Source organism: Morone saxatilis, unplaced genomic scaffold (assembly GCF_004916995.1).
Source record: "Morone saxatilis isolate NCDOM2014 unplaced genomic scaffold, NCSU_SB_2.0 Contig8, whole genome shotgun sequence".
NCBI lineage: Eukaryota > Metazoa > Chordata > Actinopteri > Moronidae > Morone > Morone saxatilis.
Genome location: NW_023340257.1, coordinates 16991340 through 17005536, shown reverse-complemented (window position 1 = coordinate 17005536; position 14197 = coordinate 16991340). Strand labels below are relative to the sequence as shown.

Genomic DNA, 14197 nt, shown 5'->3' with positions numbered 1-14197 from the left:
CCGCCCAAAACAAAAACCCCCTGATCCATTTATGGAGTCAAGCTGCAGCCAATGAGGCGCCCAGATTCAAACAGGTAACAGGTGTCCTGCTCAGGACAGTCAAACTCACTGGGAAGTTCATTTTATCCATAGACACAAAGGGAAAACTGGGAATTATACGCAGTGTTAGCAAACGGGTTGAGTTTAAATCTGTTGCACCAGTTTTACTCTCCATAACATTGTTTTTCTTAATTAAAAGGACACTTTAACCCACCATTTTCTTTCACAGGGTGACAACCAAATAAACTCAGTATGTGCGTTCATGGGTGGTACCTTCAGTGACACCTCAAACAACCGGAAAATGCAGTGTCCACACAATAAACTGTGCCTTTTTAAATACTTTATATAAACTAACCAGTAACGTCCCACTAGCCACATTACAAATGTCTCGGGTTCGTTCTTCGCAACCTGTCTACTATTTATTATCGTCTGTTGTTATTCCTTTAAGTCTGGGTGACACAATGAGCTCATGTTTTATATAAAAGGAGGTTTTCAGCGAGATGTGCAGATTAAAAACTCACCGTCTGCTCGGAGCAAAGTGTCCAAAACAGAGCTTTCATTTCCTGTTCCTTCTCGTGCTGCCTTCAAGTGCGCTCAGTAAATTCCTGCTGCTGCAGAAATGCGGAAATACGAAAGAGACACACACACCAAACTTTTGGGAGCACATTCAAGTGCACGCGTAGAAAGTAAGAGAAACGCGTGCTCTGAGATGTGTTATGTTATCAAGACTTTAAATGTTTAGATCTGCCTTATTTTCCGCGGATTATGTGCACATTTATAGTTCACTTATGTACTATGTCGCCTTATTTCCCCCATTATTTAAACCCTGGAACAAATCAATCGCTTTAGCTCGTATGAATGCACTCCGCCCCGCCTCTCTACATTTCCGATAGTTCCGAATGCATCATAATAAATTCCCGTAGTGCGCATGCGGACAAACGGTCGCCCCGGCCAACCAGAAGCCGCTTTTTTTCTCGGTTTGAATTCAAGCTCAACCGTTGAGACAAACCATTTTAAAAAGGTTATTTCTTTTAAAAACGAGGGGGAAAAAACAAATAAACGCAACAAGGATTAATCACACCACTTCTCCACAACAGACCACACACACACTCAGTCTCCCGATTTGGGTTTCACTATTTATTTTTCTCGAAGACAACCTATCCTGCAGCCTATCTCCCAAAAAGTTGTTTTGGGGCAAACCACCTTTTTTTTTTTTTTCTTCCATGTCATAATTTTAGATTTGAAACCACATGTTTGCTAACAAGGAATGCTGCAAAAAAAAAAAAAAAAAATTAATACCCCTATGTTCAACAGAAGGTGTATGAGCACAATGTGTAATCATTTACTACAGTGTTTGAAGTCAACACAAAAAATGGGTAAGGGTAAGCAAGGGTAAGCTTGTACACCTAGCTGGTATAAGAGGAAAGAGGAGTATGGGGCTAAGGACTCTGCAAGGTACTAAAAAAGGTACAGCAAAACTTGTTCATGGGTTTATTTATTATTCAGGAGAACCCACTTAGGACAACTCCAGTCTGACGTGTGGGACACCCTTTGACCTTGAGAAAAGGGAGGTTAAATCCCCTGTAGTCTAGCTGAGATACATTAGCAGAATCGTTACTGCTGCTCCTGAAATAAAGTAATTATTTTCTCAAGTATCACTAAAAAGCATCATTGGATTACTCTAGAAAGACAACAAAGATTGTGGTTGAGTGATGCATATTGTAGAGGTTGTTGGCAGGTCAAAACCTATGAAACCAAACCAACACACCTTCAGAAAGACTTCAGGCCTCACTTTGCAGTACATGTGCAAAACCATAGATTATTTTAGCAAATCGGACACTAGTGGGGGGTAAGGGAAGGGGGAAACATGTAACATTTAAGCACAGTTTTACTTAAAATGAAAATTACACTGTATCCACAGCCTAAGGAAACTAAAATACCCTAAAAAATAACTGTGCTATAGTTTAGTACATGCAAAGGTTATGATTCACAATCCTACGTGAAAACGGCCGTTGCTTTCTTCTCCCTTGGTGATAAGTCAAAAAGCTATGGCAACAATACTGCAAAGCAGTGATTTTGCTGTAAGTTGAAGGGAAAATAATGAAGTGGTGTTGGAGGGGAGGGGGGGGGAGACAGGTCATTTGGTTGATTATAGTGATGGTGTCAGAATTTCACAGCATCAAGCCCATGTCTGGTGCGTAGGTTAGGGTTCTGGCGTGAGGGTGGAATACGATCGTCATCAATCACCTTTTACAGAAGCAATGAAACTAAAAGCTGAAAATAAAAAAAGTATCATAAAAAGGAGAACACACTGGAGGCAAAAAAGAAAAAGCCCAAAAAGCCACCAAATGCATCTTAATACAATGCACTGCTGCTCCACACCTGCCAATAGCATTGTCCAGTGTCAATTAATACTAACTTAACAATAATTCAAAAAAAAAAAAGAAATCCTTGTGATGACGATGATTTTTTTTTTTTTTTTTTTTCTCATATCAAGTTCTTCCTTTCAGGGATTCTTGAAGATCGCAGCCTCTCTCTCATCTTTCAAGGAAATTTCTTTTCTGAAAACCTTTGCTAATCCTCATTGTTGCGTTTCTCAATTCTAGTTTCTCTTCAAGATTTTGTTATTTTGTTTTTGTTGTTTTTTTTTCTTCCCGTCTCTGCATGCGTTCTCACCCAGTCTTGCATACTCCCAGTCACGCACGCAGCCAAGCACACACAACTCATCCGTCCATTCTCTCGCACATGCGACACGCGCAGCCGGACTCCTGGCCCCGCCCACCAGGGGGAGAGGATGGTGCCCTGTTGGGGGGCGTTTTTTTCGTTGGAGGAGATGAACCTGGCTCCTCAGCACTGAGTCCAGACATTCATACACAATGGGTCCATTCACACACATGTCTGATAGCGTGGCCGATTGGGGGAGGGGCACATTGAGGGTGGCGCCCTCTCTAGTCGGAGGACCGCAGAATTGTGATGGTTCATGGTTCATCTCAGTTCATAATTAAAGTTATATTCATTTCTGCATTTTGTTGTGTTGTAATATTTCAAGATCTCTTGATTTTGTATTTTTGGATGTCCTTGGTTCTCCCCGGGCAGACATCGAGTTTTTTTTTGTGTTGTCATTTGAAGTAGTTTTCCGAAGACGACAGCTCCAATAACGCAGTAGTTATGTCGGCATGTCTCTCAACGCATTCGATGTAGATGTTTTTGCTTTTTTGCAACATGTAGCCACTCATTCTCACTCGCACCCACTCGCCATCTCAAACTTCATTTGGGCTGGTTCCCCTGGAATGCCAAATGAAATCCACACATTTTTCTCTCAGATAAGATGCAGCCATGGATCCCACGAGCCAAGCACAATGGATCAAATTTCTCACACTCTCGCTCTCTCTCGCTCTTTCTCTCCTAATTTTTTATGTTGAACAGAGTGCTGCATCGTGAACAAAACTCCAGAATACCCCAGATGCCGTCTAGAACTGGAATCCCTCGGCTGGCACGTTGGCTGAGTTAAAGCCGTAAGTTCCACCCTGGATGGCCTCTGGGACCAGGCTGGTGTCTTCATCAATCTGCGAGAATAGACGAAGCAACGGGGGCGTTAAACAACATACCGAAATGTGATCGGTTTAGACTTTTACCACCGGAAAACTTCCAAGAGTAAAAAGAAAACACACCACTACTTGTTACTTACATCATCAGATGAGAAGAACTGATCAATTATTTCGTATGCCAATTTGTAGATGTCTTCATTTTCGTGATTCTGCAGTTGCTCCACTTTTTCCAAACCTGAGGAACAAAAAGATAAATAAATAAATTGTACTTAATTCAATCAAACATGAACATCTGTTAATAAGAACCCTGATGGACTGAACTTACCTCCACATTCCTCAATAAGGTTAGCAATCGTTTCGGCCTCATCGTCCGCCATCTTGAGGATATTGCTGAGGCCGTCGAGAACAACCTGAACGACCTGGGCATCCTTCACTGTCAGCAGGTTGCAGAATGGAGGGATCACCTGCTTCTCAATAAGGTGTGCCACCTGGAGGCGAACAGAAAGTTAGTGTGATGGACTTCAACAACAACGGGTTCAACATTCTTAGCTTCTAATTGTTTTTGCTGATTGTTTTCTAGGTTGCATTCGATTTTAGGTCAAGTTTACTCTTACCAGATGTCTGTTAAATCCAAATTAATAATTTCAGCAAACTAATTAAAAGCTAAAACCTAAAGTTTTATTTTTTTAGTTTGAGATCAATGTTTGAAAAATATTTTAATATAATGAAATTGAGTTCAACTATATTGCCCAAAACTTCTCCCTTTTCTTCACAGTTTCCACTTTTCATGACTCAGTTTCATCCTCATTTACTGCAATCAAAGATTTTGTAAAAAAAATTAAATAAAAAAAATCAAATAGTGATAGTTTTTCTTGAGTAAAGTGTAGATAGCAGAGCAGTTGAGGGAGAATGATGTGACTAGTTCATTCTTACCTGATCTTTTCTCCCACTTATTGTCAGGTTGCTGATGGCCCAGGCTGCTTCCTTCTGAGTGCCAAAGTCACCCTAAAAAAAATATGCATTCAAAGTAAGAATTATTTCCCTACATGCTCTCCAAAACTCATCAACACGTACCTTTCACAGTTTATAAAGACAATGGAAACGCACCTTGTCGAGCAGGTGAATGATCATGGGGACTAGCTTGGCGTCGATGACAGCCTGCACCTGCTGCTGGTTGCCTGCTGTGATGTTGGACAGGAACCACACTGCCTCCTACAGGACGAAAAGCACAAATACAAGCGTAAGCTGCAGGTTTCTACTGTGGAGATGTGCAAGCTGAGCCATGGAGCTTTACGTGCACACAGGTTTCATCCCAAACCAAAGAAGCCAGGTGATTTTACTGTCACACATTCAACTAGAGGAGTGTCTGAACTGGATCAGAACCCAGAGGTCCACTCAGAGAGTCTGACCTCTGGTCGAGACAGAGCGCTGTGGGAGGGGCAAGGGCGGGGTTGAGGCTCTAATCATTGACCGGGTCACAAGAGGGGGCCTCATTTTTAAGTGACTGGTCTCAGATGCACTCCGATATCAGCAGAGACACGAGGTCTTCAGCACCCTCTGGCCACCGACCCATAGTATCACACATTCAAATCACTCGCACACAGATATCCCAACCCCCCAACCCCCCCAATCTCGCTAACTACCACTAGCCAACCAAGGGGGTCCTCTTCATCTTCTTCGTCGTCGCGATCCTCCATGTTGTGATTTGCTACAACTAGCTATCTGTCCCATCTCTACCTTTCACACTAGCATTCATACTAGCACTGTGTCTCTGATTTCATCACTTCCAGACGATACATCTTGCAGTAGTTTCAGATCAACAGAGGGTGCACAGAAGTGCGTGGGAGGAGGAGGAGAACAGAGAACGTATTATTACCTTGTTGATTTTCTCCTTCGGGTGTGTGAGGAGTGCAGGGAAGTGGCTGAGAGCGTCACAGTTGAGCACCACCTGGGTCTGTTCATCTGTGCCAGTCACTATGTTCCCAACAGCCCTCAGGGCAGCAGTCTGGATGTGGAGAGGAGAATGTTAATAACATAACTGATTTACTGATGTAATCAGAAATATAATCAGTCTCTCTATCTCTAATGTGCCTCCATACTAGAAGTTTTATTCATTTAATCCTCCTTCACTCTCTTCATACCTGAACTTTGACCTCCTGGTGACTGAGCAGAGGTACCAGATGAGGGACAATTCCAGAGTCGATGACCATTTGAATCTGCTCGTTCCCGGCGTCCGTCAGATAAGACAGAGCCCACACTGTGTCTACCAAGATCTGGAGACAGCAAAGAAGAAAAGAAACTAATGAACATATTCTCCTTCCTGTACAATTTGTTAAATTAGTTACAATTTATTTCCTGGGAAATAATTTAATGATGTCAAAGCACCGGATCCTGCTTAAAAACTGGATTAAAATCAATTTACTCACACTGACATCAGTGTGGTGGATCAGCACGCAGAGAGCCGGCAGGATCTGAGAAAAGGATTGAAAAGAAAAGACAATCATTAAGTGGAGACAACGGCAAAAACATCAACAGGGTTCCTATGTGACCTATAAAGTCCTAATGATAGTATAAACTCTGCAATAACCTGCTACACCGTAATGCACTTCATCACATTAGAGAAACACTAAATCTGCCCTCATTTAACCAACTTTGGTAAACCAGAGGGAACCCTTCCTCTCTGCCTAAACACCACCCAATAAACACATCTTAGATTTTAGGAGAAGGGAACAAAAAAAAAAAAAAAAACTGAAATATGAGCATTGACAGCAAGAGGCAGCCATTTCTGTAGATTGTGACACACAACCATCTTTCTTTTGAGTCCACTATCAGGTCTAAATATAAGAGGAGATCCTACACACCATAACTATTTTATCTTCTTTAAAGACTTTTTAAATCCAACAACTCAGATCTGACCTGACCTCAATGATCTGAGTAAGATCCTCGTTGGATCAAACTCTATATTCATAAAATATTCTAGCTGATTGGTTTAGACCACATGCAGCATCCCCTCTCATCTTCTGACCTGACGGTGCCATATAAATCGGACCTTTCGCATTTACAACTCAGAATATCTTGCCTCTGAAAATGTACAAAGCAGACTGCTTGCGCAATCCCTCACTGGCTTCCCACTCATTAACGCTGAAATACTGTCTTTTCAATCTAGCCCACTCATTCTCCTCCTCCTCCTCACAAATACACACCTCCTGAATCGTCTCCATGGGTGGTGGAGGGTCCTTGTGGCGGCACAGATTGACCATGACCCAGGTGACATTGCGGAGGAAGGTGATGGGGATGGAGGGACTGATGAAAGAGAGCAGGGGCTTGACCACACCCAAGCTGATCACATAGTCTCTGCACTGAGGGCCATCACCTGGAGAGAACACACGTAATAAAAAGATGTATCGCGTGTCATCTTAAGACTTTATTTCTAATACTAATCACTTGTGTTTGCACCAGCAGCCACTCACCAATGATGTTTCCCAGGGCCCAGACAGCCTGTTCGCACACGTTCTGGTGAGGAGAGTGAAGCAGCCTCAGGAACAGAGGAACAGCATCTACACAAAGGAAACAGATGGGATCATATTAAAGTGCATCCTATGATCTGATAGCTCTAGTAAGAGATGGTTACACTTATTAATACAATGGTAATCGTCTGATCACACACATTAAATGACCACTTGGACAGATCTAGACTCCAGATTTGGACATGGCCAAGTTTCCATTTTGACTAAAATGCAATCGAGCAACAACTTGCTAAGGAAAAGCGATAAAGAGGGAGAAAAGGACAATATTTTCTTTCTCTTAATCATAGATTATGAAGCTGATATTATGATTTAAGAGTTTCAAATTGCCTTATGTTGCAGCTTACTGCAAGCGCTGCCATTTAGTGCGATCAATCACAACTTATGAGTGCGTGCCATGCATTCATGTGACAAACAAAAATTTAAGATCATAGCATCTTGATATTTATTACATAGACCATTTTGACAAGTGTAGAAGAAAGAATAAATCCAAAGGCTGCAAAGCCTTTGTCAAACCAAAGTAGCACCCTGTTTTTATTATCCATTAGAAATTTTTGGATGCAACACCGTTAAGTTTGTTCCAGACATTTCACCGGGGCACATGGTAGATGACAATATTTGTGTTAAAAAAAAGTCGAGCTGCTGGTGATAAAAGTCATGCCAGATCATTTGTATTGTACTGTACTGCATGTGCCCGGTGCCTTTCTAGTCTTTACAGCACTGGTTTAGCAGCCCAGAATCATGTCACATGGCGCTTACTCAGCCAATCAAATCTGTGCATTTCGACTCGACTGTGAGTGAGACACACACATCCTGTGTGACACAGGGGAGGGGGGATGAGACAATTTAACGTGCCATACTCTAAAAACAGAAAAGTAAAGCAAAATAAAAGAGCTTTGAATCCAGAATGGATAAATTCTTGTGGCGATTATTAAAAGTGATAATGTGAAGCAGCACTAGCATTATGAGAAAAAGCACAGAGCATCTTTTGAGCAGACATACCCACTGAAATCTGAACTGAGGGCACAGAAAATAAACAAACAGAAATCTAAAAAAGCCAATATGATCCATCCACCAGAAAGAGAAGCATCTGTGTTTTTGATGTTATGTTACTGAAAATCATTCCCTCCATTTCTAAATATCCTGGTACACTGCAATACCACCCAAGCCTTCCCATAAGACTGATGACTAAACAAACAATTCAGGTAAATAGTGACAGCGTATGTGCTATAGACATATTTTCATTTGTCATTCTTGTGTGATTTGTAGTTGTGTATTTGTGTCACCAACTAAGTAGGTGAGAAATGTGAATATACTGTAATCAAAGTAAGTACTCAAATTATGAATTATGGTCATACAACACAATAGGTGTGAAACAAAAAAACATTTAACAATTAGCTTTTCTCAAGTTTAAGTAAAAGCTTTTACCATTTAAAACAGAATATAGATAAATATATATATGAATCAAAAAACACTACAGGTTTATATTCCAGCACACCCACCAAAATAAAATCAACAGCATTTATTCACAGAGGAAAAAAAAAAAAAAAAGGAAGAGAAAGAAAGAAAAAATAAAGTGTCGTGCCGTCAGTGTGACTTACTGGACTGGACCACGGCTTGGGTCTGCTCTGAGGTACCAGACGCTATGTTGGTTAGAGCCCAGGCAGCCTCGAACTGGAGAGATGGGCTGTAGAGAGGCGAGAGATGGATGGAAGCAGCGTTAAAAGTGAGTGTGACTGGGCAGGGGAGTCAAACAGTAAAAAGTATACTGATGAGTCATTTAGATATTTCATGTTCCTGGAAGGTGAAAACTGGAACACATTTACATAAACTGCTTCACCGTTCAGATGTAGGCTGGGCTAAACTCCGCTGGCTCATTAGCATAGCTTTGAAGTGTACACACATAAACTCACAAGATGATCGAGAAAAGGGGCTAACTTGTACTATAATTATCGCACATGGAAAAAAAACATGACTCACTGCTACATGCAGACAAACAGAATTACAGCCTGCTTACTTGTCATCTCTGTCCAGGCAGTGGACCAGTATAGGAAGGATCCCAGACTTAATCAGGTCATCTATGGGAGGGTTACGGTCACTGGACAACAACTTCCTACAAAAACAAAGAGGAGACAAAAGACCATTACTCACACATTCATACTCGCATAGCTTTACTGACACATTCAGACAAGAAGAACCAATTACACACAGAGAGAAACAGCTAAAGAATGTGAACTGTGTACACACTGCGAGTCAATCACGATATACCAGTGACTGTGATGACTTCAACCTGCGACTGACCCAACGTCAACATTACACAACATCAGGTACAGTGTGATGGCATGTTCAGTGTCAAGATATAGCAAACAAAAACAAAAACAAAAATAATAATCCTGGCTACCTGGTCCAGTTTAAGGAGGACTGCACTACTGAGCTGCAGTGCCATTTAAAATTTCCATTAATCAGAAGGAGCTGACTCGCTTTAAATCATCACTGTCTTACCAAGCTGGAATAACATTCAGCCCCTGAAATTTTAACACTGTATTCCCCAAGAGGCAATCAACTGTAATCATAAAAGCCCTTGAAGGTCCAGTGTGTAAGATTTAGTGTCATCTAGCGGTAAAGTTGCAGGTCGCAGCTGACTGAGTGCTGCTTGCGTCTGTGTTTGACTACCTGGGAATGAGAACAGGCTGTAAAGAGTGTAGGAGTAACTATGGTGGCAGCGAAACTCGCAAAAAACGTGGAAGGTCCTGTTTACAGCCAGTGTTTGGTTTTTCCCTTGTGGGTTACTGTAGAAACATGGCGGTTTAACATGGCCGACTCGAGAGAACACCACCCACAACATCTGTAGATAAAAACGGTTCAATCTAAGGTCACGAAAAACAATTCCTGCATTCAGGCGATTATACAGGAATGAAAACATACCTATGAATACTATATTCCATTTCTGATAATATATCCTCCTAAATGTTACACACTGGACCTTTAAGACAAAGTAGTGGTTTACCGGTGAACAGTCTCCGGCTTTCAAATACCAGATGAACCGTTAGTAAATCTGGATTACATTCAAACTGTTACTGTTGTAGTGCAAACAAAAGTTCAATATGATACAGCATCACTAGTTTATTCATAGTAAAAGTGTCTCGAAATTATGTGTAACAATATTAATTGCTGTTGTGTCAAAAAGTAACATTTAAACTTAAATAACAGGTTATAATATAGAGTTTTAGGAGTAAAAGAGTATTGAAAATCTGATGGTTTGTTAAATTTAAATTAAGATCGCCTCAATGACAGTCACACCACCACAAATGGGCAGAAATTAACAAGGTTGAGCTGATTTGTAGTTGTACATAAGCTCTACGTTGAGCCTACGCCATTGTGAGCATCTATACCACTATACGTGTGCTGGTGTGGCTGCGTTGCTCTGCTATGCCACCATGTTGAGTTTCTTCATGTACTTCAAACAATGACGCCAGAAACTCTCCTTTGTCTCTCTCCTCAGTCTATCGTGTGTTTTACTCATTTCCCTACCGCCTGTGAAGCGAAATAACGAGCGAATATGAGGGGACAGTCAAGAGCCTGTCATGCAGCGAGGTGAGCGGGCGAGTGTGTGAGGACACACTTGTCTCAGAATGTGTGTGTGTGTGTTTGAAGAGGGATTCTCAAACAGTATTATTAACCTCCCACTCTGCATTGCCACAAAGTCTAGTCACATTTCTGGGGAGGTGCACATCGATTTGACGCAAGTATAAATCAGGTTTTAGACGTGAAAGCACCTCTAGATGCTTATAACTGAACTGTCAACACTACAGGTGCGACACTAAATGATTATACAGAGACAATAAGCGATATTCAATTACTGGCAAACTAGTGGTGTAAGGATGACGTTGACTCAGAGAGGGTGTGTGTTCCTACCTGGCAGCCTGAACAGCACTCAGCTGGACGCCCTGGTTATCACTGGTGGCATTCTAAAACATCAAGTGATACACATTTAAAAATCAAACAATATCCCCAGAATACAGAATAAATGATGCAGAAAAATAAACCCAAGATCCAACTTACTTGTACTATTGCTTCAAGGGAGGTGTTTTGCTGAAAAAGAGCAATTTTAAAAAAGTCACACATCTGTAACACATACAGTACGTATTGTCAAGAGTTACAAGATGTTCACTAATGGGTATATCGTAAACTGGGGGTTAGGCAAGCCAAAAGCCATCTGAATACCCTGAAGAGTGCATATCCTGGAAGTACCAAATGCGGGCGAGCAGACATCTGTTAGCTTCTTGCTTTGCATTATCAACATCATTCCTAAAATTGCTTTTGTGTGTGAAGTTGACAAAGCAGGAAGGAAAGTCACCACAGCACCACTGAGGACGGCAAAGGGAGGCTGGTGTTTGGGAAATGCCATCAGAACAATGTAGTGCATTCTTACTTGAACCAAAGCTGTGTTAACGCCCGGTACCTCACAGACAGCGCCAACATTCATCAATAAATGAAGGGATTCTGTCCTCGAAAGTGCTTATAATTTTAAATAGATATAGGAAGATTGTCTGTCTGTGACAGTCTACAGATTTAGACATTGGAAGTGTAGTGAAGGGTAGTACATGTTGCTGGTATGATGTCCATATGACAACAGATCATTTTCACTATCTATTTTTGCAGAGAGCCGCGTGTGTCACTTGGAAAGAAATAGGCGACACGTCTAATCTCTAGATGATGCGGCGCTCCAGCTGCCTGTGAGCCGCACTGCTCACGCGGGTATCTTGCTCTACCCTGTTGACATGAACAAAAGCAAGACGTTTCTGTGTACGCACAGGCGCTTCTCCCGCAGGCAGTGTCCTGGATGTAACAGTCAGCAGGCTGGACGGCACGCCGGCATTCAACATAATTCGCCAATTGGCAAGCTCACTTGACGCCATCTATAGGGAGCCTCTGAGTATCACTTTCAATCAAGCACTGACCATGACTGCGGGCCAGATTATATAAAGTTGGCCGATGCCTCTGATGGCCGACAGTCGCAGCCGATTGCTTCTGCCCCCTCAAGTAAAGGTTCAAACATTTGAACACAACCGTGCCTACAAATATACGTTAGAGCAGATTTATATTTCTGTATTTAACTTCCATGCATGAGGAAGAATAAAGAAAACGGCAATTTAGGTAAACTGAAAATAGCTCAAGAAAAAGAAAAATGAATATAATCTGATACAACAGAAAAGAGCTTATAGGTATAGTCTAACAAGCTCAACGGGCCAAAATCTTTTATTTTGCAAGGGCAAGTAAATGTCCTCAAGGCAACACAATCAATGTGTTATTTTAGACTGACTGAAAACAGTCGCACAGCGGTCGTTGGTTGTTTAAGTATTTAAACTCGATTGGCCAGCATACTTTTCTACAAAAGCCTCTCTAATGTCTTGCAGTGAGTCAGAGCAGCATGTCATTGTTGATATATTGCTAAGCAGTCCATTTCGAGTCGGCCCTCTCAATACCACTAGGCAGTTACTGTGATTGAATGTCTGAACTGCTGAGTGGCCATTTTAATCCGGCAATGCCACCAAACGTAAAGGCCCCTTTACTGATGGCGGGATGCTTGATCTGTCTACTTTTTGTGACGTTGTTAGCCTTAAAATACACAGGCCTGCTGAGTGCCAACACTGCACACAAAGAGGGGGATGACTGTTAGGCTTCATTTTGAGCAGAGGACACGCAACCGTACCGATCTGAAATCTCCGTCGACATCAGAGTCCTCACAGATGTCCTCATGGGGCACATTTCTCCTCTTCAGAAGGTGCTCATCTCTTTTGTTCTGTGGGGGAAGGAGCAGAAATATCACTTCATGTATATCCCAGCAGAAGCTCACGATAAGATGGACAATTCAGCATCTTTCAGCACGTTATTTCAACTGAATTAGGATTGTAGTTGATAGCACAAAATAACACAGATGTTTTTACCTTTCTGAGTTCCACCACTACCTCAGTCCGCTGTCTTCTCATAGTCTGTGGGTGAGAAAGGGTATTAACATTATACAACAAAGAACTTTAATCCCAACCTGCCTTTGCCCAAGAGGGTGACACAACATTAAATGTGGGCACGCTCCGAGAGCTGGATCCCAGTTTGCACGACCTGAGCCGAACAGCAGTATCAGTCATACCTGGAGCATTAAGTCAGCAGCCCACACACTGCATATGACAGCACCCAAACACACTCAACACAAGCCTGACCTAATATGACTCAGCTAAAGTTACTGCAAGGCCCCCCCCCACCATATAATTTCATACGTCCTTTATGTTATTATGTTCTTATTCACACAAAATTAGGCACAATAGCCTAAAACTAAAGCAGTCTTCTAGTAAACCCAGCCTTCCTGAAGGTTAGTGTTATTTTTTTCTGCTGAAACTGTTTATTAAAGGCCCCCGATTCTGATTTGTGGTCTTCAGTAGAGACTATAGTCTGTGCTGCTGTTCAGTTGTGTTGTGTTATAATGAGAAGACAAGTGGTGTTGAACATTTAGTCTACCAGCATCGCTATACATGTGTTGGACAAAATATTGGAAACACCTCTGAGTATAGCACAATCCAGCTCAACCGTACCACAAACTAGTCTCCAAAATGACCATGGAGTTGAATCAACACCTCTCTGAGACACTTTCAACAACAAAAGGACATTACAAAGCTAAATGAAGGTGGATTTTATGACAGCAGGCTGCATTAGCTGTACCTAATAAACTGGCATTTGAATATATGGCTTGGTATATACTTTAAGAGCAGAGCAGAGTTGTTTTAGTTGCATATACAGTTTGTTGGTAATGCTTGCGTCCAGCACTGACAGACCTCCACCATGATGATACCTCGACTTATTAACAGGTTGCTAGGCGAGACAACTCGTGTCTAGAGGCCTTGCTCGCAACAGAAACTACTTGTCAAACAGGATGTGTGAGTATATCCTGCTCACATTGCTACATCTGAACGGATCCCGCCTGAAAACAACACAATCACCCCCCCCTCAACCTAACATTAATGAAGCAGTATGTTGATGTATATATATATATATATATATATATATATATATATAAATATGAACTTATGGATC

At 41.7% G+C, this 14197-nt stretch overlaps 2 protein-coding genes across 2 annotated transcripts in view; both read right to left on the bottom strand.

Annotated features, from left to right (window-relative positions):
* Positions 1-2572, bottom strand: part of trim59 (tripartite motif containing 59) — a 7164-nt gene extending 4592 nt beyond the window's left edge. The window contains exon 1 of the mRNA XM_035679707.1: positions 561-2572. The gene's annotated coding sequence lies outside the window, so the exon portion shown is untranslated. The remainder of the gene's footprint in view (positions 1-560) is intronic.
* Positions 2573-2592: 20 nt separating this feature from the next.
* The window catches only part of kpna4 (karyopherin alpha 4 (importin alpha 3)), a 12284-nt gene continuing 679 nt past the window's right edge, over positions 2593-14197 (bottom strand). The window contains exons 2-17 of the mRNA XM_035679705.1: positions 13060-13104; positions 12825-12914; positions 11174-11203; positions 11027-11079; positions 9129-9224; positions 8713-8798; positions 7058-7144; positions 6791-6960; positions 6014-6058; positions 5729-5860; positions 5464-5592; positions 4695-4799; positions 4521-4592; positions 3913-4075; positions 3728-3822; positions 2593-3605 (exon numbers count right to left, since the gene is read on the bottom strand). Coding sequence (XP_035535598.1) covers positions 3510-3605; positions 3728-3822; positions 3913-4075; positions 4521-4592; positions 4695-4799; positions 5464-5592; positions 5729-5860; positions 6014-6058; positions 6791-6960; positions 7058-7144; positions 8713-8798; positions 9129-9224; positions 11027-11079; positions 11174-11203; positions 12825-12914; positions 13060-13104 — 1494 coding nt within the window. The 3' untranslated portion in view covers positions 2593-3509. The remainder of the gene's footprint in view (positions 3606-3727; positions 3823-3912; positions 4076-4520; positions 4593-4694; positions 4800-5463; positions 5593-5728; positions 5861-6013; positions 6059-6790; positions 6961-7057; positions 7145-8712; positions 8799-9128; positions 9225-11026; positions 11080-11173; positions 11204-12824; positions 12915-13059; positions 13105-14197) is intronic.